The sequence below is a fragment of the Vanessa atalanta genome, chromosome 23 (assembly GCF_905147765.1).
Source record: "Vanessa atalanta chromosome 23, ilVanAtal1.2, whole genome shotgun sequence".
In the NCBI taxonomy this organism is placed as follows: Eukaryota; Metazoa; Arthropoda; class Insecta; order Lepidoptera; family Nymphalidae; genus Vanessa; species Vanessa atalanta.
The window spans coordinates 6,188,675-6,213,094 of record NC_061893.1 but is presented as its reverse complement, the minus strand read 5'-3'; the positions used below and the strand labels follow the sequence as shown (position 1 = coordinate 6,213,094).

Here is a 24,420-nt window from a genome sequence, read left to right as displayed (position 1 = left end):
GGGAGAAGTTATTTCAGGATATGGCGTAACGGCGTAGCGCTACGTAGAGCACAGCGTCTTCAAATATTTGCGTTGTGTACCAAATGCGATTAAGACTAATGGAAGTGCTATATTTTACTATATCCACTAGTAGAAGCTTTATTTATTATTTATCTTGTTAACTGTTAATTGTAGGCAATTGTATTTTTTAATAATAATCATTGAGGTAACACAATAATTCATTAAAATTCTACTTTTGTTGTATTTTTAATGTGCCTATGTATATTGTTTGTTATAATAACTAAAGTCAACTTCAAATTGTTCTTTAAGAAAAATAAGTCTATACTTTAATATTATAAACGTGAAAGTAACTATGTCTGTCTGTCTGTCACTCTTTCACTGTCAAACCTATGAACCGAATTTGACGAAACTTGGTATTAAGCAAACTTGAACTCCAAAAAAGGACATAGGCTACTTTTTCTGTCTAACACATGACAACCAACCCCTCAAACGCGAGCGAAGCCGCAGGCGACAACTAGTTATAAATAAAATTCGAGGGCATAAAAATCGTATTTTTGCACCCTCAGTGATAATACCTGTTTTATACGAAAATTAGTTCCTCCCATCAAAATAAAATCAAAGCTGACAGAGTTCTTTCAGACCTCTGTCAAACGTAAAAAAAACACAATCGAATTGTGAACGTTCACATTTTTTATAAAGTCGCTAAAAACAATTATATGGAAAACTCTAATAATTAGAGTATTCCTATATTTAATAAACATATTTTTTTGTATTTTCCGTAAAGGCATATGACTCCACTCCACATGGTGGTAGGCAGATGGTAGGTATATAGGCATAATGAGTAGGAATATAGTACAAAAGGACATCAATAATTATACAAATTAAAATTACAAATAACTACTGTACAAAGCATAAATGTGGAATGCAGCTAAGAGTCGCATTTCCGATCCTACATCTGGGCGAAAAATGTTCCAACTGTTCCGTCACCGGTGGATGCGTTAAAAACGGGGGTTAAATTATTATTATATTATTAACAAACATTAAGTAATAATAAGTAGTTAAGTATAACATTAACTTGAAATGGCAGATGATATAATTTGAAAATAGTCACGGAATACTTTTAGAATATTTTACAAAAAATATTACTGTTTTTTTTTCTTAATGTATTTATTTGTCCTGTATAGTTTATTGAAACTACATTGAGACGTATAGACGTCTCAATGCTATAGAGCAAACCATAGTTTGCAATTAAACTTAAGTGAGTTATTGTACGAGAAGGACCTTCTATGACTTGGCACATATATTTTAATTCAAAGGCTGCTTACTTTGAAAACATATAAAAAAAATCTATATTTATTATTTATTTTGATATATTACCATAAAATTTTTGAAAATCGAATTGATTGGAATATTTTCTAATATATAATTATTATTATTATTGATCAATGTTCGATTTGGAAAGCAGTATTTTTTTATCCTTAGTTACCAGAAACAATACATAGAGATATGGGCTGTCTCAGAATTGCGTGTGACGTGAATTAAACAGGACTTTCTATTAGCGAAAGCGAGAAAAGATGTGAAAAGACTTTTAATTACCTTTCCTTTATTTCTGTTTATATTTATATCTTTATGAAATGTTTAACATTTTATTTTGAAAAACATCTTAAATGAATAAAGTGTTGATCAACTCAACACTTTATTCATTTAAGAGATACTTGATACTGTGGCTTTTAAACTATCAGTGGTAAAAAATTGTACAGATATTGATTTTTATTACCTGCTAATTTTGTGTGGTATGAAATTCGATTCAATCTGTAATTTTTAACATTGTATCTTTAAATATTTTTTTTATTGTTATTAGTTTTTATATTAAAAATAAAATCTTTTTAATGTATTTTTTTAATTGTAAAAAATGTAGTCTTATTAGGGGAAAATAAAAATATTACAAATTTTATTGAAAACATAACAAAGGCGGAATAAAATTATGGTTTTTTTTAAAATGATTTATTTAAACAATAAATAACAATCACACATCACATTCACGCACACAATTAAATAAATAATATTTTCACACTATTTACATACATGGTTTCGAAAAACCTTTTTGGTTTGTACCCGTTTGCTTGATCGAGGAGACAAACAGACGGCTGTCGGGTTATCATCGGTCGGTTATCGTTATCCAGTCGAACGAAGACATGAGGGCCAGTTCCTTAAATATGCTAAAAGAGGTCTCCTTGGTTTGGTATTTTCCCTCATATCGTCTTCAAGGACTGTTTAGTGATATGCGTTGTAAGCGAGTTCCTGAGCCAATTCTTGGGGCTCAGCGTCTCTTCTATGACGAGTGGCAGCGTAGGCGGCATCCCATGGTCCGTGAGCGGCGATCTGCGGGTGCGAGTTGTCCGCAGCAATCTGGGTAAACTACAACGTTACTCAAGGGTAAAATTTGAAGGTTAGTTAGTGCGGAATCAACTGAGTGATCCTTAGAGTAATAAAGTTAATTTTGCAGCCGGTGCAAAGGCAAAGAGTGCGAAAATTTTACTATATAATATGTGATTATTGTGCTTGAAGAATTTGTGCGTTTTGTAACTAGGCAGCTAGTTGTGCAATGTCAATAGTACACGAGAAAGTGAATTGTTTATATTTAACAAATCAATGTAATCATCTAATTTTTGAAACTCACCTTCTTGCAGAGCTGGAAGATGGCCAGAGCGACGGATACGACGAAAGAGAAGAACGACAGCTGCAGAGCGTTCCAAGCCTTCAGACCGAGGACTCCGATAGCTAGAGGGATGAGAGTCATGGCCTTGAGGAGAACGAACACCAGGATGGGGACAATGATCTTCTTGAGCTTAGCCTTGCGAGCCTCGCCGACTGAGCGTGCGCCTTCCTTGTTGAACTTGATGTTTAGGCTAAGTTCATCGCTATCAAGGTTTCTAGGGCTCACTGTGACCTTAGTGTCAGCGATAGGCAATTGGAAGGTAACATCGTGAGATTGGATGTAGTTTTCGATGGAGTCCATGAAGTCGCCAGTAGAACGACCGGTGGCTTCGTTACCTGCACCGTTCTTCGTGACTTCGACGGTATCTGAGATCTGTAAGGATTTTTAATTAGAAAATGTTTGTTATATTTTGAGGAAATATAAAGTGTATATTATTTGAAATACCTGGAAAGTGTCCTTCTTGAAGATACTGTCTAACAAGGACATAACCTTGTATTTAATGCACGCTGTTGGGTCGGATCCTTCAGCGCAGCCAGATCTCATCTCCTCGACCATGCCGTCCATGGGCGTTCCTTTCCAAAATCCTTGTTTGGAGGGCTGAGCCATGGCCGCTCCGAATAATACAACAAATAAACACACCACTTTAATTGATGCCATTTTGTTTTTTTTTACTCCTGGTGTTCACTGGAGAACGTTTGGTGAGATTGTGATAGTTTCGACAAGGACCCAATGGCTTTTATACAGCTATTTCAAATTCAGCACGTAGTTCGCAGTTCCGGTACGGATTGTCTTGGTATGTACCACTCAATCGTGCACTTACGATCTTTTATTATTGGGAGGTGGAAGCGTAAGGGAAAGCTATTTGATACGTATCCTCCTAACAGTCCTGAGTTCAAAGAGGCCTAAGTTTTAACGACGCTATTTGATATACAGACGTTTTAGAAACGTAAGCTTAAGGCGCCTTTTCTGTTGTTTGTGACACCATACCCTGATTCGGCGAATACGTGATCCAGATGTTCTGTCCTGTTCTATCCGAAGGAAAACTTTTGATGTTAGAGAGTGATGTCAAATGTATATAGCGGTAAGCTGCTTGATATGGATGTGCAGACGCAGCGCACGCGCCGTTTGCATACATAATAGTGTTTAAATTGCTATCATTGAACTTGTCACTCCGGAGATAATATCGTCGATGAATGTGAAGTTCAATGTTACGATTATTTCCATTTTTTCAGAATAACTTGGTTCAGTTCCATAAAGTGTTAGTTCATTGATGGACAGCTGACTAAATATGTAGGAAGATATAAGGCAATTTTTAATCACCTGATTTATAATGAAATTATCCTTATAAAAACTATCAATTTGTATTTTATTGTTTTGTATTCATACGTGATTCAGTCACAAGTTCTGTTATGTTATACGATATGCCATTATAGACACATGCCTTAACTGTTCCTACATTTTAAGTGAACCAACAGGTCAAAATTGACAAATTTCTTTGCTTTATTTTAAAATATATAAGAACATTTAAAAAAGGGACAAACCACGATTGAGTGGAATATTTGCAAGAGCATTGGCAACTATCCCATTGTATCGCATATAAGATTCTTTGGGTGAAAAACAAGGCAACCAACTTGTCTCCAAAGTCAAATATAATCATTTTTTTTATAAAATTTCGTTTTGCAACATTGTATGAATGGATCGGAGATTTTTCGTACTTTTTTATATTTATTGTTATACAGTCATTTGTAAAAACAATACACGTTATAGTATTTATTAATTTGTTTTTGGAGATATTTTAATAATCTCTTCAATCTAACTGGAAATAAAACTTTTTTTTACAATGTTTGGATACTCGTAACAAGGATAACTTAGGATAATATAATATCTTTATGATGTAAGGCTTTGTATAAGCCCATCTTTGTAGGTACCACCCACTCATCAGATAGTCTACCAGCAAACAGTAATACTTAGTATAGATGTGATCAGATTTGATGGCTGAGTGAGTCAGTGTAACAGCTGGCACATACATCCTAGTTCCCAAGATTGGTGGCGCGTTGGCGAAGTAAGGAAGGTTCATGAAAAGTTGTTGGTTTGCCAAGAATCCTGTAATTTTTTTGTGTTACCAAAATATGCCAAACGTTAATTGTTACAATAAAAAATTATTACAATTAAAACATTTGATCTCCGTCAAAATATATTATAGGATAGACATTACATTTAATTCCATTGAGCATGACAATTTATGTTCAATATTGATGTTGATCCATTTCATTCATTATTAATCCTATAAAATGATAATGTTGAAATATTCATTCGTCCTATTATTAAGGTAAATTACACGCATTGATCTCTATCAACTTACTCACTAATCATTTGCAGAAAAAACGTACTATCTTGAGAATGTCATTGCATAGAACAGACCCAAAACATAATAACAAGTAGTCTCGCTTTGGCATTTTTTGAAAAATCCATAAGTGTGTATATCCGGGACACATACCAACGGTGTTTTCGTTACTTTCAAATGTCTAATATAAATCTCTTTCATCAAGTAATTGACGACAAGCAAAGTAATCACTTTCCCCAATGGCGGAACTGTTCGATCACAATCGACTCCGATTAATATGCTGACAGCACCCAAACTCCGCGTCGCTAATATATAATACAGCCAAATAATCAAGAGTTATGTAGTAATGAGGTTAAATACATGTGATTGGCAATTAAATATATTTTTATATAATGTTATAAACAGAATACATTACACTGTCTTATATAAAGCAACAAATATTTTTATCTGATAAAAAAATTACGAAATTATTCTAGTTTTCAACAAAATTCAAGAAATTTGCGATTTTGAATTTTTAATAAATGTCAAAAATGTTAAACTACACAATTATATTACCACAATCACTTTAGAGTGTATAATAGCATATACTATATACAGGGTTATTGGTAATTCGACGTATTCCCGTTAGGAGGTAATAGGGTTGATTATTTGCGTAATTTTAACCCCCATATGCACAATGCAAAAGTGAACCATTTTTGAGTTTTTTAGATATACAATTTGAAAGCGACAGTTACACGAATAGTTTGCATATTTAGTAGAGTATTTTGAGCCTGATACGAGGCGTGATAGTTCATTGAACAAAACTAGAAAGATCTCGAATGATCTTAAGAAAGATCGTGGGCTTAAACTTCCAATCCGAAAAGAAGACATAGGCTTCATTTGTTTCATTTGTATTTATAAAACATTTTATATGTATTTAGCGGTGAATAAAATAGTACTTATAGAATCAGCCTATAACATAGGTATCAGATACTATCAACTTGGTATACGTGTATACTCGCATTTGGCGGAATAGTTTCCAAAGTTTCTGAGGAGGCTCTACCCACCAGTGGACTACTGACGGTCATGGTAGTCGTGATATGTTCACGTTCGAAATTTGGCATTAGTCATTATAATGCAGCTGATATCAATACGATCTTTGTTAGAAGAGGAGTATATGATATTGACATAAAAGTATGTTTATAAAAAAATAAATGAATTGTAGAAATTAGTACGTAAATACCATTAGTATCTATAAGGAATAAATATAGGTTAGTTATGAATGTTACCTGACTTACAGCTTTTACTAAGGGGTTGAATAGGGACTGATGTTAGAAATATGGTAATCGGTATTTAGGCTTATATAAAAAATCTAAGACATCCGAGAGGGTGAAACTTAGTATGAAAATTGTTTTTTCGGTGATAGAGGAAATTGAAATTCTCTGATAAGCCTTCTATTTACGAGTAAAATATAATCAGGATAGTGTTTTTCGTATTTAACGTGCAGGAATTATTGGCAAACAATTTTGGCGATTAAAAGTTCTTTTTTTGATAATTAATCGTCTAAGACGGTGAAGCTTAGGATGTAAATTTTATATGGAAGATGGCCATTTTTGATGTTAGAATTTTAGATGAGATATTTTATCGGGTAGTTTGAATGAACATTATTGATCTTGATTTAAAAATACGATTTTAAAATTTAAATTATCATACCTAGAAGTTTGCTTCAATATTGCTGAATTTAATTATTTTTCTCTTCTTGCACTTATTTGTATGATATGATATGAATATATAGGTATATTCAAAAGAAATTTCATTTGTTCATATCGAAATAAATGTAAAAAAAAATAAAAAAACGCGTTTATTATCTATGAAAATAATTAGCCTAAATTTATGTCTTGTTCACCTTAACCGGTTTTGCGATTACATCATTCAACACAAATACGCAGTTCAAGTGTTTGAACACTTGAAAAAATACCTTACAACATAAACAATATTCAATGTAAACTGCATTAAAGCCTACGCAGAGTTGGCGTCGGTCTCAATCGTAATCATAAATTCATTGCCACACTTAGGAAGCGCTGACAAACCAAAACTATGGAGCGAAACCTACACTCATATGGAGAATGCAATAATTCAATACCAACTAACCGTTTAGTTCTTAGATCGTCACCACACAGGGCGGACAGAGTTATGTGATAGAAAAATTAGTTCAGTGGCCTAAAACTTTCGAAACCTTTTACGTTGTACCTTAAAAGGCACAGACATGTCTAAGCTAAATGTAACAAATTTTAACAACAGAACCGGAAGTCCGTTTAACACTACCGATAATAACGACAAACAAGATGGAAAAGTTCACGATGAAGTGCTACAAAAGACAAATTATGATATACAAAAGGAGAAGAACAACGAATTATTGCAAAAAGTTAACAAAAAAACGGCGGAGTATCAATCAAATAAACCAAGTTCGGGAGTGTTTACTGAAGTGGTAACTCATGGAGCGTTCACGTCAAAGAAGGTGGAAAAGGAAAAGTCACCTAAACCTGAAATCGCACAATCTACTAAAGCAAACAATGGACACAGTTCCAAATCATTTTTAGGCTTTCCGTCTTCTGCTAATGATTTAGCTCTGGATGCGAAATCAGATCTCGAATCAGATCCTAATATTTCTAAAGAAGTCAAGGAGAAGGTGATCGAGAAGCTGTTTACTTTAGTGTCTATGGTGCAACATGTTTACGAGTCAAAAGTAAGAATAATGTCAGAATACGAAAAGTTCAAGGACACTCATTTAAAAAACGAAATAAGGAAAGAAAAAGATTACTCAGAGCAGTTATACAAGCTGAATATGAATTTCCAGAACGAGGTGATACAGTCGATCCAGCAACTGAGGAGTGAATTGGATCTGTCACGGAATATTTCAAACTCGGATGATTCAGGCGCTGAGATTAATTTCAAGGAAATGTGTATAAATCGTGACGCAGACGTTACTCAAACGCTTCAAACGAGAAGTATTAACTTTTGTGATGCAATAAATAATTAAGAGTAACATTTTCATGAAAATATCATCTACGTGTTCAAAAATGTTTGCACTTGTACTATGAATTGTCAATTATATGTAAATAAACCTAGTTAAACATTTGTCGTTTTATTAACATCAGCAAAATACACTTGACGTACCAACGTAATTTTTTACATAAAATAATATAATATTTTGTATACTTACTAGAAATAATAAAAAAAGACGTCACTGACTGTAAAATTGGTGAGTAAATGAATAACGTATTCTTAAAAAAATATAATTGATTAATTAATTTTAACGCTAAATAAGTACGACATCAAAATGTTTTCTCAGAAATAAAACTTCTTTTTCTTTTAAGTAATACTATTTATGTTGAAAGTTTAATAGAAACTTAATACTCGCTTCTTGATTATCAAAAATATAACAAATCCGGGAAGAAATACCTCAAAACTAAGTTGAACGGGCAAAAGATACTCTGCGGATTTGTGTTTCCCAGAAAGATAACAATTTTGTTTAACAAACGTGAAGGCCATCGTTTCATACAAGTAATGCCATCATTTAAAAAGTTGTTAGGTTTTAAATTCCTGAAGGATTTTTTATTTCACAGTTGTATCGATATAGTATAATACAAAATTATACACAATACATTTTGACGTATTTTGTAATTATAATATTGTTATAAAATTTTTTGCAATGGCAAACTTGAGTATGACGTCAGTTTCGTTCACCGTTATTTTCGCCTCTTATTCGAATCAAATGCTATAGGTTAGAATGAGACGGCTACAATGCTACATAGTTCTTTACTTCTTTAAACCAGTTTGAGTTTTATTAATGACAAGGTAAAACTTACGCGAAAATCGTATTTAGTTTAGTTAGCTTTATTACTTTAAAGAGTTTGAAATAATTGTCACAAGAGTACTGATTTAAGTAAAGATGTAAGTGTTTTTTTTTTTCATTTATAAAAATAAATTAATCGTCATAATACCATAATTGAAGACACTATGTTTTCAGTAGATATCTTGTGTCTACAGTGTCTCAAAATAGTATGCATAAAATGTTATAAAAGCGGTCTTGGTCTTGGATGAATTCGAAATGTGTCTCGCACACTATGTTAAGCGATTATAATAACTAAAAGAGGTGATTTGTATTTAAATTTTTTTTATTAAAAATGGGTGGAAGTGAAATTAATTATCCTTAGTGTAAACATTGACGAAACAACGATATTTTAAACATTGAAACAGTGATGGATGATGCTTGGAATTTCACAAAGAAATAACGTAAGGATATGTTGCATTTGTATGTAAAATGTATGCTAGGATACCTTATTTAAATTGTTACTATTGCAATGTTATTTTTTTATTGAAATCAATAATATGAAATAATATCATTACTTCACAAATGTTTTAATGTTCTAATATTAGTATACTTTGTGCAATTCACTGAGATATAAAGAAAAATCTTTATTTATGCCTTTGCTTATGTGTTTAAGAATTGACGAAGTTGGTCCAATGCCAACATAAATATTCGCGTTCGGCATTACTAAATCCAGCTCATGCTAATATTAGCTGAACGTTTACTATAATTTATACAGATATTATATTTTTTGTCCTTTCAAATGATCGAACACTATTCATTACGATTAATTTAACATGTAATACGTGATTCAATAGGGTAGATAGGTATGATCTGCCTGCAATTTTATAAAAACCAAAATCCTATATCCTGGAAGGAAGTAGGTACAAGTCGAATAACAGTTTTAAAAAAACCCATAGCAAAAAATACCTACTAAAGTTATTGCAAATTCTATTTAACATTAAATTCGATCTTGTATTCCTTATGTGAGCATTAGTCAGAGCACATAATGTAATTTTTTATATACTTATATTATATGTTAAGTACATGTATGTATTTTCAAAATAATGTCGCAAATTTTATAAAATTAATAAATTACTGCCTCGCTTTCTGTATGTACTACATCCTAATAGTAAAAACCAACGATGAATCGTTATATTATTGTGTGCGTCAGGCCGCGGCGACGCTGACGCAAATTTTTATCTCATTCCACTACGAATGTGTAAGCGAGAGTTCCGACCGTCGGGAGAACTCGTGTTCAGTCGGTGGCGCTCAGAGGTCAGGAAGTCAATCCTCCTAATTTACGAAGTTCGCTGTTCAGTTTTAATACGGTTTCGATTTTATTACTTGCCGACTGCGACGACATTCTTATTAGTGATTCTTCTATTTTAGAATATAGATCTAAGTTTCCATGTTGTTACTTTATGTTAAAATCAAGCGTTAATAATAAATATTTATACATGAATAATATAGGGTACAGATGTATTGCAGATAAACTGCAATGGTACAAGAAGTACAATATTATTTATATAAAAAAAACGAAGTAAAAAAAAACTAAGGATATTTCTGAGGAAAAATAATAAAGAAAAAAAAAGACTAAGTAATAATAATCATCGCAAACTGCTTTAATCGTGATGAGTCTCAAAACATAAGATAACAAAGAAAAAAAACTAATAACAAGTAAAAAAGTAAAATATAAAAAAAAAAACAAATAAAAAGTAAAAAAAAATACAATGCTTTAAAAAAAATAACCAAAACTATACGGATGAATACGTCAGCCACCGTGAAGAAACGCGAGATCAGCAGACAGCAAAACGCAGCGGTCTACTTTAGCATGTGTTTATGATTCTAATGCAATTTTTCTCTTTGTTATGTGTTTAAGAACGATATATAATAATAAAGATATACATAAATCGTATAATATTTAGTTTCAAGTAGTTTTAGTTCCTATAACAATATCTGCAATATTACATAGTTACACTCACATATTTGCATATCTATAAAAGTAACCCTTATCCTATCCCATATATAGGTATATACAAACTGTATCGATTTTATGCTGTTACAAACAATATTAGCTAACATAAGCTGTAATAATATAGGTATATATATTAACATTACAATTAATATACCCTTAGCATATAATATGAAGCTATTTGGTCCTAATATGGAACCTTGACGAACGCCTCTTTTAAAGGATCAACAAGCCAATATTCTTTGATACTTGAAAAACATTTGATACTAAAGACTAAAACTGTAATTTTTACTACAATACGTACCTTATGTTGAAAGAAGAAGATTACAATTAATTACTAATAATTCGAGTAGTAACCTACAATCACCGAGACGATTCAAATTAGTCTAGTATTATTATACTTACAAAGGGTAAGAAGTATAATAATAATAATCAATGCGTCGCTTGTTGAGTGTTATCTAGTGCATTAAGCTTTACGTTATTATATTATCGTTGTCGCTTAATCAATAATATTATAATAATAAAATATGAGACTAAATTGGACTATTCACAATTTAATTTTATTACATTTGATATATTTACATATGAATGAACAAAATGGACTAAGCACAAACGTCAACAAATATTCAACATTTATAGGACGAGGGACTTTAGGAGGGAGAATGTTATTATATTATTTTATAGAAATTTTATTTTTATTTTTTTAATTGTGGATGTCAACGTAACGCTGGCTGAAGACGAAATCGGTTCACGCACTTGACATGCTAATTATACAATACTATTCACTTTTTGTTTTCAAATTTTAAAAATATCTACGGAAATACATATATACAATAATGTCTAAAATTGAAAATTATACAAGTATTTATTTGTAAATAAAAATGCACTAAAAGAGATCACGGGTTTATTTAATTCTAATATAATATTCGTTTATATATTATATTATGATTAGTAATAATTCTATAAATATTATTTTATCGTTTGACGTCGGGGTCGATAGCTAGTAATACCACTAAATACCCGTGACTATTTAGATCGTCCTCAGTTTAATTATTTCCCATGAGACAGTACGACGTCGTTTCGGTGTACTTGTATAAGTGGACTTCCCGACCAAAAGCGGTTCGTCATTTTTTTTATTAATTGTGAATTAATATTATGGGTAATTGTTAAAACAAAATTAAAACTACTGTGACCCGAGCTCGTTTATATTGGCAGTTTAAATTTATTTTGTGTACGAGTGGCAATGTTTTTTTGGCTGTATGATAAATATCTGTGTATTCTATGGCCATGCACAGATAAAATCAAAATGTTTTTATGAAATATAAAATAAAAAATGAATTTATGAAAGTTTGAATGTTGTGTTATTGGTTTGCAGTTTCGGAGCTATATGAGTGACAAACGATTGAACATGGTTTGAACCATCAATATCATCAGTTGCAATAGGGTGACGGTGAGTTTACATTGTAAACATATAAAAAAAAAGGAAATTATTAAAAAAAAAACATACATGACGGAAAAAATCGTAATCATATAAAAAATAAAGAAAAATGGAACAAAAAACTGAAATATTTAAAACTATATATGTAATTATAAAATAAAAATTAATAATAAATACGTATCTGTAATTTAGTTTAATAGCAACATTAGGCGGAAAATTCAAAAAAAAAAACGCTGGTTTCCAGATAAACGCATCTAATTTTATTTATTCAAATAAATAATGTATCGATGAAGTGACGTTTGATTTTTTAAATTAAAAATTAATAATGAACAACTACTGCAGACTCACTTCAATAAAAAAAAATATATAATACATTTCAATTTTGGCGGGAAATTCTACCTCTTATATTTATATTTTTGGAATTCACTTCAAGTAGTCTAAATTTAAAGCGAGCAAAACTGTTTAAAGTTCGGCGTAAAAATAATATTATGCATGTCCCAAAACGTTCCAAACGCTTAGTATTTTCTGGACGAGTTTATGTGTTTGATACTTTATATGTTTGGCATTACAAAAACATCTTATTTATTAATATGTGACATGAGAATTATATATTATACCTCCAAAGCGAAACGAATGAGGAAAACATTACATTTTCCTTATTATTTTATTAAATACTAGTTGTGCCCGCGACTTCACGCGCGTTTAAATTTAATAAAAAAGCGTGACTATAATTAATTTACATATAATTCTAAAATAAAAGTAGCCTATGTTACTTCTTATTACATCAGCTATCTGTCAGTGAAAGTCCCGTCAAAATCGGTTCAGCCGTTCCAGAGATTAGCCGGAACAAACAGACAGGCAGACAGACAAAAATTGTAAAAAATGTTTTTTTAGGTATATGTACCGTGTATATATACATATGCATTTAGTAAAACGCGGTTATATTAATTTTACAAACAGACACTCCAATTTTATTATATGTATAGATTTTTATTATATCAAATACCTATTTAAGTAGAATATGATTGTAAATAATAAAAAAAAGTATGTGCGTTTGAATTTATCATCTGTGCACATTGCTGCTGAAACATATCATACCTACATCCTGTCACAATGACTGACACATATTGTAGGTATATACTAAAATTGTAACAAAGCTGCGTTTGTATGTCCATAATATATTATGTGTAGTATGTCATCATATTCGTTCTGGTTGAGGTATATATTGATAGTAATACTATCAATAGATAAGTCAGTCAGTCAGATAAGAGGCAAAGAGTAAATAAATATAGATATTTTAAATTTCGAAGTATATCAGTGCACCATTATATATTTAGTACCAATTGGCTACTCGTTCCGGCTTCGTACGGTAGAATAAGGATCCACATTTAACGTTCATATCATCGCTACAGATTACAAAACAAAGTGCCCCCCCCCACTAAATACTAAAACAAAGTCCCACACTCAAGACAAATTATGTATGTTTATATAACACGTTGTCTGAAAAAGTAAATTAGAACCGAAAAAAGCGACGGATGAAATTATCAAGTGCTTAATATGTGTTCATAATTCATCTTGCACATCGTGACTCGTGAGGAAACCTGCATCTGACGGATGAGAAAACGCTACAATTGTATCCACCAAGCCGCACTGGATAACGGTCACCACTTCGGAAGGAGTTCCTCTCCATAGCCAATGGGATATACAGATTATTTTATTTTATTCAATTCTAAATAGTAAAGATTCGCTAATTTTTCATCATTAAAACAATCAAACAAAGTCGCGGTCGGACAAATATAAGCTTAATTAATTTATTATATGTACTTTCTTATCTGAGTGCTATGTGCAATTTATATTTTATTATTAAGTAGAAACTAACCTTTCGATAAGATAAGGGCATGTTATGTAGTCAATACAGCTATACGTACTCGTATACTTTAACATGACTAGCATTTGAGCCATACCGTACACGGATTTCTGTATATTTTTATAATGTATGTCATGTGACGGTAAATATTGAATACAATATTATGAAATTCATGTTTGTCACTTGAATAGACTTATTTTAAAGTATCTTAAGTGAAGCGCAGATACTTGGATATCTTCTGGTAGAAGTTTTATGTATATTGGTTTAATTGTTTTTTCAGTCAGGCATAACAACACAAACGTCCGCTCATTTATTAGTACAAATAACTTTTAGGTATAATTGATATAATTTTTAATAAAAATATAACGTTCGCCGCTGACCTTAAATATTATTGTAACCTATCATTCGCAACAAGCGTGATGAATTATGACAGCGGCGTCTGCTCCCAATGTACCTAACATGCTCACATGTGTGCGTAACGATCGTTGGAAATACGCCCACTACTGTAAGTCATGTTGTTTAAAGTGCAATAAAATTGCAAGTGAACTGAGTGAACTATTGCAACATGCATTGAATTATCTAAGGCTTGAGTTCCACGTTATAAATCTTTCGAGTATTTTTACATCTACTTTAAATTCACAATCATTTATATTCTGGAAAATCTGTATGGGTTTAGGAATCTGTAGAAGAAGTTATTTTATAAGCGTTTAAGGACATGGATATGTGTGAAATTTTGCAGTAGATTTTAAATAGCAGCTCCAAGAGTATATCATCGATATTTGCCAAATTTGTACCAAATAGTTATTAATTTATACAAAAACGTCGACGGGCATGAAATCAAGTTAATATTGGCATGTGATCCAGTAAAATGTACTTCAAAGTTTCAATTTTCTAGGTCGAAGTGAACTAGCAATCAGGCGAAATCAATTTTAACTTGAATTGCCATACGGATCGCATTGACTTGTCACACTGTTATTTCAAAACCGATAGTAATATTCGTAATAAACAGATCAACGAGAAAGTGAGACATAAACTCGGGCGCCCTTTTAGCGAGCGATTGTGTAATTAAACAAAGGACCAAATATATTATAAAAGCTATCGACTTTTACGTTGATAGGACAAAAAATAAATGTGCTCAGGCTGACGCTGAACGATAGTAATTTTTGAAGGCGTAAATCCCGTTCTTTATACTGCATACGGTTTCAGTAAAAGTCGGACGGATACCAGACGACGACGCAGTAAGAGTTTTGCGACCTAACGAAGTTCTTTGAAACTAAAATTTACGCGACCGGTTTATCTCCTTTGGTGTCATCCTTGTTGATTTTTTTTTTCTCATTAGATGTTTTTATTTCAGATGGCATATCTTCAGCAGTACTGGAGTATTTACGTCCTGTTTACAATTTCCGTTTTAGTTGAAACGATTCCAACGTGTAAATACATTGATAGCCGAGACTTCGAAGTTGTTTGTTATGAAAATGGTGATACAAACTACGTTCTAAAACGTGGTCTTGTGTCTGACAATAATAGAACAACAAGCTTATCCCTTCAGGGATGTAGATTATCTGATGTAGATAATGATTCATTTAAAAACCTAAACTCTCTGAAATATTTAGATTTGTCACAAAATCAAATATCTAAAGTCAAATTAGATTCTCTTGATAGTTCCAAGCAGTTGATATATTTGAACCTCTCTCATAATTTATTTTCTGATTTACAGCCTGGCTCTTTTGATAAAACGCCCAACCTAGATGTACTTGATTTGTCGGGGAATCGATTAATGTTAAATTTAGGAATATTTGATCCTTTGACAAAGTTAAGGCACTTGGATCTTTCAAATAACAATTTGCAAGGTAAAGATCTTGATGCTTTTATTTTTGGTCATAATACTCAAATTCGTTATTTAGATTTATCTATTAATGACATAAACGATGCACCACATACACTATTAGACGCTGTTCAAGTGCTAGAATTATTGAATTTAGAAAGATGTCTGCTTAAAGAAGTGCCAAAATTTGCAATTAGAGCGAATCTTAAAACAATGAAACATTTGATTCTATCTACTAATCAAATAACAGACTTAGGAGATGGTACAACATTCATAAACTTAGTAAATTTAGAAAAACTTAACATAAATGATAATGCATTGGAACAAATACATGGAGATGTATTTAAACCATTAAAAAAATTAAAGGTTATTGTACTTAGAGGTAACAAAATAAAATATCTGCCAGATAATTTATTTTCAAATATGAAAAATTTAGCTAACATAGATTTATCTAATAATTTAATAGAAACTGTTCCCGTCAATGCTTTTCGTGGGACGTCTGTGAAGAATTTAAATTTATCAAACAATAGGTTCACATATTTGACTGATAATTTTGCTTTGGAACTGAGAAATTCTGGTGCGAAATTGACAAAGTTCTACTTTAACCAAAATCCTTGGCAATGTGCATGCCTAATGGCTCTACTGAGCGAAGTTAAGAAGCTAGAAATAACTTACAATAGTTTACATTATGATGGCAAGTACCCGATTTGCGTGACAACAAGAGATGTCTTTTGCAAAAGACACGATACATTTAACGCAGTATTTACGGAATTATATGACGACATATCTTCAGCGGGAAAATCTGTCGGGGAACCAATTTGAGAATCAGGAGTTTACGTATACCTCTTTATTAAATGTTTAAGCTAAGTAGCTTTCGCCTAAAGACTGATATCGTTGGTATAAGGTCGGTATAAGGGATGTGAGAATCATTTAATCGCAGATCAAATACTTTGTAAGTGACCTCGTGATATGGCTGATTATTTATTATTGAATATGTGTTTGAATGAGTTATTGACTTCATTATCATTTTAAAATAGAAATACGATGTATAATATAATAATTAAGTACCTTTTATTTTATGTAAGTATAAGATTGTTTTTGATTTATATTTTTACTGCTTCTGCAATAAATGATCTATCCTTTAACTGATTATTTTATTCCTAGTTACTTTAAATTCATTTATTACAGTATTAATTCTATAGAATATAATTTTGATAGCTAACAATTTTGTGGTTACACTGGCTCACTAACCCGGACACAACAATACTAAATACAGTGGACCCCCGGTTATCTGACAAACGTTTTGCAGGGCAGTGTCGGGACTATCGAAATTGTCGAATTAAAGAGTACTGTCTACGACGCCCAATAAGTCCGGAATATTTTACAAAAGAGTACTATGTAATCCGACAAAATACATTATTATATGCTATACTATAAAGTTTAAAGTGATAGCTAACACATGTAGTCAAATTCAAACTAAGCAATCAGAATCAAAACAAAAACGCGTCGAGCACAATAGCGGTGGCGCACAGGCTATAACCTGCTCAATCATGCATTGTCTACATAAGCGAAGATTGTCAAAAAAATATTTAATAGTAATAGACAAATCGGATTACAGGGGGTGCCGGATTCGCTAGGAGCCGGATTACCGGGCGTCCACTGTATCGCTGTAAGAATATCAAACGAGTGGGTACAGTGGCGTAGCTATCGTAGGGCCAGGTGGTGCAATGCACCAGGGCCCCAAAGCTCAGGGGGCCCTCTAACATAAGCTTTGAACAGAGCTTTAAATAGAGATGACGTACTATGGATTTAGCCATCTAATGATAAGTTCAATTTACTGTTCCTATTCTTATTCCTATCTATAATTTTGAAGGGCAATATAAGTTAAAGAGGGAATGGAAAGAGGGGGTGAGGGCCCGATTCTTTATCTTTGCACCGGGGGCCTTGCCCACCTAGTTACGCCACTGAGTGGGTAGTACCTATCCGGATGGGCATACCAAAATCCCTACCACCAAGTAATACTGGATTAAATTGGCTATTAATTAGAAATTATGAAATAAAAATTATATAAATATAATTATACGAATATTTAGGCTATTTAAACATTATTTGACAAATGTCGCAAATACCATTAAATATTTACAGTTGTTTTTAGATTGTTATTAATGAAAATTATTACAAGTAGTATATAGACATGGAAATAATATATTATTTATTGAAAATAATATATATATATAAATTATCGTATGTTTGTTGAAAATATATCTTATCGTCGAATTGCGGTTAACCAAATTGTCCACACCCTGTTATTCATAGCAATTTTGTCATCGTGGACGATGTGAATTTAAATGATTTATTTTGACTGAAAATAATGTGTCTGAAAAATGTTACCTGTGTAGTAATAGTCAATGACACGTATTATAATATGACTACACAGCAGCTCTCACGATAGTAAGATCTTCTGAGCTCCAAAAATAGAGTTATTGAATATGGAAATTAACCCAAGTGGAAACATCTCTGGGAGAACCTGGAATACCAAGATCTTAACCGAACATTGCGTGTAAAATGGACATTTGCGTTACCTGGACAAGCAGCATAGTTTTCATGAGATTATTTTTAGGTTATAAATGATGTCTTGCTCGTCAGTAAAGCAAAAGCTTTTCAAACCATGTTTACTACCTCCACTAACAGCCTGGTCTAATTCCATCTAGGAGAACAGACATTTAAGAGATACGCTAACATTGCTTGTTAATATGAGTTCAAGTACCAACGCCCTTTTCCATCTAAATGACAACGACAATAAGTAAAATTAAACAAAAAATCACTCGCCTTCAAAGTAACAATACATAAATACATTCTGAGAATGGAAAAGAGGCAGGACTTTATAGGCTGTTGGGGTTGTATTGAGGCACGTTTCGTGCATGAATATCTGATTGATAATTGTAAAATTGATTTTTATTTTTTAGACTTTAACGCAACCATACTAGACCGAATCATATTAGAGACCAATCCAAGTGGTTAGATCACTTGAATCTTCTAAAAAAAAAAAACCCCGAATCATTCATACGCGCTTACAATTTGAGTTGAAATGCGTCTGTTCCGCTAGAACTGCAAAGATAAACGAGAATACAGTATTCTTTGTTGCACATTCAGACAGACCGCTCACTATTAGTTATCTTTAAGTGTTTATCAACTTTCAGCTGGTTTGTTTGTCATTGATATCGTAATCATATGAAATTCTAAACTTATTACATTCGGGGAAGTGTATGTACTTTGCGTTATCAATTCTATGGACTATTCAAGTATACTTATATAGTCTCATTTCAGGTGAAACTTCAAAGTTTAACGTTTCTACGACTAATTATAAGGATAGTATTATTAACAAGTATATATTATTATTAATACCTATAGATTAAAGATTAAAGATATCTATAGTATATTATTAATCCATAGACGTACAAACAGCGTATTTGTTTGAACGTCGTTGTTGCAAGACTATTATATTTAATCTACTACGAGAAATACATTATAAAGTCGCGCTTGAGAGGAATTGCTATTTTTTTTAATCAATCACAATATCATCAAACTTATTATTATTGTTTCCATGATGGATGATGGTTTAGATTTGACCCAGTAGATGGCGTCGCCAAGTAAATAAAATTATAATATCAACAGGACGAAGTCGGAGTGGCAGTTAGTACTAAATATATATCGAAAAGAATAAACAGTATATCGCACCCCCGGTGCGAAACAGTCACTTTCGTCGCCGTGAATCGCGCCAAAACCATAATGACACTCACGCCATCTTACGGAAGCTATGTTTACTACGAAAGTAAGGTTACTGCACCAAGTAAAGGGTTGCTTCTGGTTATTACTCATTTAACTTATTTTTAATCTTTTGCAAAAGTGACGGTCTCGCAACGGGGCTGCGATATTATAAGTAAGATACACGGGTACATATGTATAATGTAAATTTAAAGCGGGTTAAACGTGAGCATAGTTAGTTATTATATCATTTAATTGTTAAACCTTCAAAACTACAGTATCCTACTTTAGATCTACAAAATAATAATAACATCCAATAAAATATTTATAGTATTTTTTATGTTAAGTGAAGCGCTCTCTATTGGCGTCTTGTATCATTACGTAGTATAAAGTCCATAATACGTAGTTACAGCTTGTTATTCATAATAGTACGCCGCTAATGCGATAGATGTCGCTACGTATGTGGTTCATAATAGATCAAAATAAATCTTTTAGCGTATTGTTGTAATAATTAATTATAAAATTTCTGTTATGATTTTTTACTTGACTCACAATATCAAAATAATAAGTAATGTATTTTAACGTTACTATTATTTAATTCATATTGTTACATTATTACTTATCTACATGATTTGTAATAAAAAAGGTTTTATAGGGAGTTAAAGGACTATTAAAAGTAATAAAAAATGGTGTATTTTTTATTGATAAACGATAAATAAATAAGTTTAAAGCGCTTGACAAATACCTGCAGTGCGATTCTGTAAGAAATCACTTCGTATCTCACTCGTTTGATACGTGTATCCTATAAATTTTCTAATTATTTTAGTCGATGTCGTAAATCATATTCTGACATTTCATGCTCGTATTCTGAGGCGAATTTCGAGTTTCTTATTACAGAACATCCTAAACAGAACAGACCAACTGGTTATTCTTAGATGTACTTAGCATTAAGTGGCATGTTTACATCATTTTTATATATGAACAATTATAAAAGTATATAAAATCACTTTGAAGCTATAATGTTGCGTTAATTTCAGCAAAATTACATAATCCCATATTATTAAATATATATATATTAATATACCTATTAAAATTATAAACGCAAATCGGTTAATATAGTGTTATTGCAAGTAATTCGATATATTATATTTGTAATTTATAGAGAATTTTAAAATATCACGGTTCGGCCAAATGGCGTGGAAGGGCCGAGCGGAATTGGTAAAAAACGGCGATCTCGTGCCAGATAATTAAGGCTTTGAGGAATCATTTTATTAGAAAAAAACGTTTCGCCTTACCTGACATATCAAACTATTGGCAGCTACAGGCGGATCCAATAATGACATTTAGGTTTTTTTTTTTTTAATAACTTTGATCGAATAATAAACAGTTTTTATTTTTTCAGCTTTGTTCTTGCACAACTTATTTGCTCTAAATAGATAAATTATTTCATCGTTAACTATAAATATTTCTCACTTATTATTTAAAAAAATAAATCTATTTGTATTCATATTTATTATCATTCGTATAGTTTAAATATAGTTAATTTATCAGAAGCTATCAGAACCTACAGTTAATAAAACTAACTAAACTAAACTTAAATTGTAAAGTTATGAGAGAGCTTCATTTATATTGCATTACGAGTTTTTTATTTTTTGTCTTGTTATATTACGAAAAAATCGTTGCTATGTTTTACTTTAATGAGAGATATATTTCAAATCAAAACTCTTTATCAAGTAGGATTGTTAAAGCACTTTTAAATCGGCATGTATTCACTTAATGTAAAGCTACCATAGGCTCGGAATGTAGATTCTACATCTCAGTGGTTATTTTTACTAGCATAGCATAGCATTTTGAAATTAAATTTACCTATGGGATGTATACATACATATTATACCATATAATAAGCTGAGCGAACATAATCACCCCGTGAATACAAAACGCAACGCGCGAACTTGTCCGCATTTAATCTATCCGATATGTGATATGAAAAAAACCATCCGATCTTCAACTTTTTTACCGAACACCAAAAGAAATTCTGATAAAAAATACCGATTTCGCAGATGTTGATTTTAAAAATTTCTTGCACGTGTTTTGGGAGATTTTTTTGCGTCCTCCTGTGCGGTCTTGTGTCGGGTATAAAATTGTCTAAAATTGTTTAGAGTAGGCCTAATTAGGAATAAATTGCGGTGAAAGAATGCGAATATTAGTTGCAGCTGTCAATTCCGAAACGCTCTTAATTTAAACTTTCGATAGAAAATGTTTAAAAAAAAAGTCTTGTCTTAATATGATTTGACGCATTTCGTTTAGTTAAGATAAAGTCTCTGTTAAAATGTAATCTACTGATGTTGACATTAATGACAAAGACGTTACACAAACAGCCCCAGAAAAGTGCATAGGTTATAAAAAAAAATATATTTTATCTGTGGTAAGATAAAACAGGAATATCTAAGCAAAAGCAAAAGTTTCTGTCCATCTGCAGCTGACTGGCACGAGCCATACGCTCCTAATTGTTGTCGAAAATTATAAAAAAGATAATAAAAAACAAATTTAGCGAGGAAGGTAAGGCAGGAAGAGGCGGCATATTGCGGCTACTTCCGTGGATTGCAACAAGCATGAAATTAATGTGGATACGATTGTCAAGACTTAGATTAACTAATTGTTATCATCTATATCTTGTTTTCGACCGTTTGAGATTGTATGTGACCATATTATATATGTGTTGTATATGTTTATATTACACACATTTTTTTTAAGAGACTGTTACGTCCAATATTGTAACTTTATATATTTTCACATTCAACTATTTTCTCACGATAAAACTTAATAAGACTTTAATATTCTTGGCAATTGTAATAATTGCAATGCTCAAAACTTATATATTAATGTCACGAAGAAATTTCGAGATTGTCCTCACAATTCTTTCGTCAAGGTTCTTACTTTTTCTTAATTTGATCAACAATTGTTTGTACTATAATGCGTCTGTGAGATGAAAAGGGAAATTGTAAAAAAATGGCTCGTGCTCAGACTCTCGTTTTTTACGGAAACATAAGTGTGTTTTTTTTTGTTTAGTTGAAATGCAGTGAAATTATTTTTTTAAATGACATGTGGTTAATGACAATGATTCGCAATACGCAGATGTAATAAAACATGGCGCAGGTTTAGGATAAAATATTTATTGCTTTAGGTATTTATTTTTTGTACTGACAATATTAAATTAATATTGTCAGTACAAAAAATAAATTATTACATACTGTTTTTTTAGAATATCCATATCTGTTTTCCAATAGTCGAATATAAGTATGTAGTTTTGTTTTTAATTTCTAATTTTAATAAGTATTTAACCTTATGTAGGTAAAACTTTTTTTTTTAATTTGTAAATACGCAGGTCAATTGTTTACAGTACAAGTAAAGAAAATATTAAAAATCGTCTAATTTAAATATTTAAAAATATATATTATACATGTGAATAAATGCTTACATAATATTTTTAAAATTACAAAACAATTGTACTTATTATAAACCTTGACTAAGACTACTTATATCAGCGGAAGTTTGGCACATGCCGCGATTAAAGGTCCTAGAAAAAAACATAGTTTTATTTGATCTTTGCGCTTTTTAGCAGTTTTTTTTTTTCAATTTTTATCGGCATGTGTCGTTTTTATATTGACCAGATGTTGTATGCAGATGACATTTTTTTCTGGAAGTGCGATTTTTAGTGGTTTGTCTGTTTTGCCTTTTTGATGGCAGATGTTTTGCATATTTACTTTTTTACATTGTTTAATAAGCATTTGATTATAGATTACCATTAATCTATAACCAAATACTTATATGACCTTCTTTCTATTAATTTATGTTCTTTAAAAAAAATGTACTGAACAATATATATTAAAGTATAATTATATACTTACTATAAATATTAAAAAATCTTTTATATCGATTATTTCGAAATTTGAATATTACGTGTGAGCTGCAGACAATATGTACAGTATACAATACTTACACAAACAAATAAATGTTGAGATGTTATATATATTATAATCATATCGAGCATCTAGTGTCAAAAATATTTCGTACATATTAAATTTGCTGACAGTTTGATGAGTTGTAAACACTTGATACTTAAAAAACAAACCTTCACTTAGATCTACATGGTTTGACCACGATGCATCGTGGTATTAACACCTATTTAATTAGTGTTGCCATTAACGAATTGTAAATTTGTGGAAAAAAATTGATGAATGAGTTTTCATCGTTTCAATATTTTTTAATTTCTTATTTTCAATTTTATTATTGCTTACTTCAAGAGCTACAGACAATTAATGCAAATCGGCTGAGAAACAGTGTAGAATAATGTTCTGCCTTTGATAATTTGTACATAGATATGAAAAAGTTTTGTCAAAATAATACTAACGTTTTTTTGTTAATCATTTTCTTTTTGTATTTCTACGTCTATACTGTTGTACTACTTAAAAAAAAGATACAAATTAGTTTTACATTTTACCAAGTTTTTTAACTTTAATCTTAATATGTATGAATGAAATTTTGCAACTAATTTTTTTTTTAATTCTCATTTTAAGAGCTGAGTCATTCGGGTGACTATGTTGCTCTGGAAGGTTACACAAATATTCTTATTTTTA

General features: G+C 31.3%; 3 protein-coding genes across 12 annotated transcripts in view; 2 read left to right on the top strand and 1 right to left on the bottom strand.

The window, feature by feature from the left end:
* Positions 1-2,039: 2,039 nt before the first annotated feature.
* Positions 2,040-3,983, bottom strand: LOC125073117. 2 transcript variants are annotated; one of them, XM_047683819.1, is made up of 3 exons: positions 3,164-3,983; positions 2,681-3,091; positions 2,040-2,418 (listed from the first exon to the last, which is right to left on the bottom strand). In XM_047683819.1, exons 1-3 carry the CDS (start codon positions 3,374-3,376, stop codon positions 2,275-2,277), a joined length of 768 nt encoding a protein of 255 aa, XP_047539775.1. In that variant the 5' UTR covers positions 3,377-3,983; the 3' UTR covers positions 2,040-2,274. The 2 variants fall into 2 exon arrangements, with proteins under 2 accessions (XP_047539775.1, XP_047539776.1); XM_047683820.1 differs by having other exon boundaries at positions 2,040-2,409.
* A 3,068-nt stretch (positions 3,984-7,051) lies between these two features.
* LOC125073082 lies at positions 7,052-8,178 on the top strand. Its single transcript, XM_047683772.1, has one exon. The coding sequence runs from the start codon at positions 7,309-7,311 to the stop codon at positions 8,080-8,082; it is 774 nt and encodes a 257-aa protein (XP_047539728.1). The 5' UTR covers positions 7,052-7,308; the 3' UTR covers positions 8,083-8,178.
* A 611-nt stretch (positions 8,179-8,789) lies between these two features.
* LOC125073232 (leucine-rich repeat-containing protein 15-like) overlaps positions 8,790-24,420 on the top strand; it is a 92,603-nt gene continuing 76,972 nt past the window's right edge. Inside the window, exons 1-3 of one of the 9 annotated variants that reach the window (XM_047683979.1) lie at positions 8,882-8,996; positions 12,264-12,338; positions 15,548-17,160. In XM_047683979.1, coding sequence (XP_047539935.1) covers positions 15,548-16,840 — 1,293 coding nt within the window. In that variant the 5' untranslated portion in view covers positions 8,882-8,996; positions 12,264-12,338 and the 3' untranslated portion in view covers positions 16,841-17,160. Of the gene's footprint in view, positions 8,997-9,257; positions 9,339-11,889; positions 12,008-12,263; positions 12,339-15,547; positions 17,161-24,420 lie in introns of those variants that run through there. The other 8 variants (XM_047683978.1, XR_007120035.1, XM_047683980.1 and 5 more) reach the window with 8 other exon arrangements.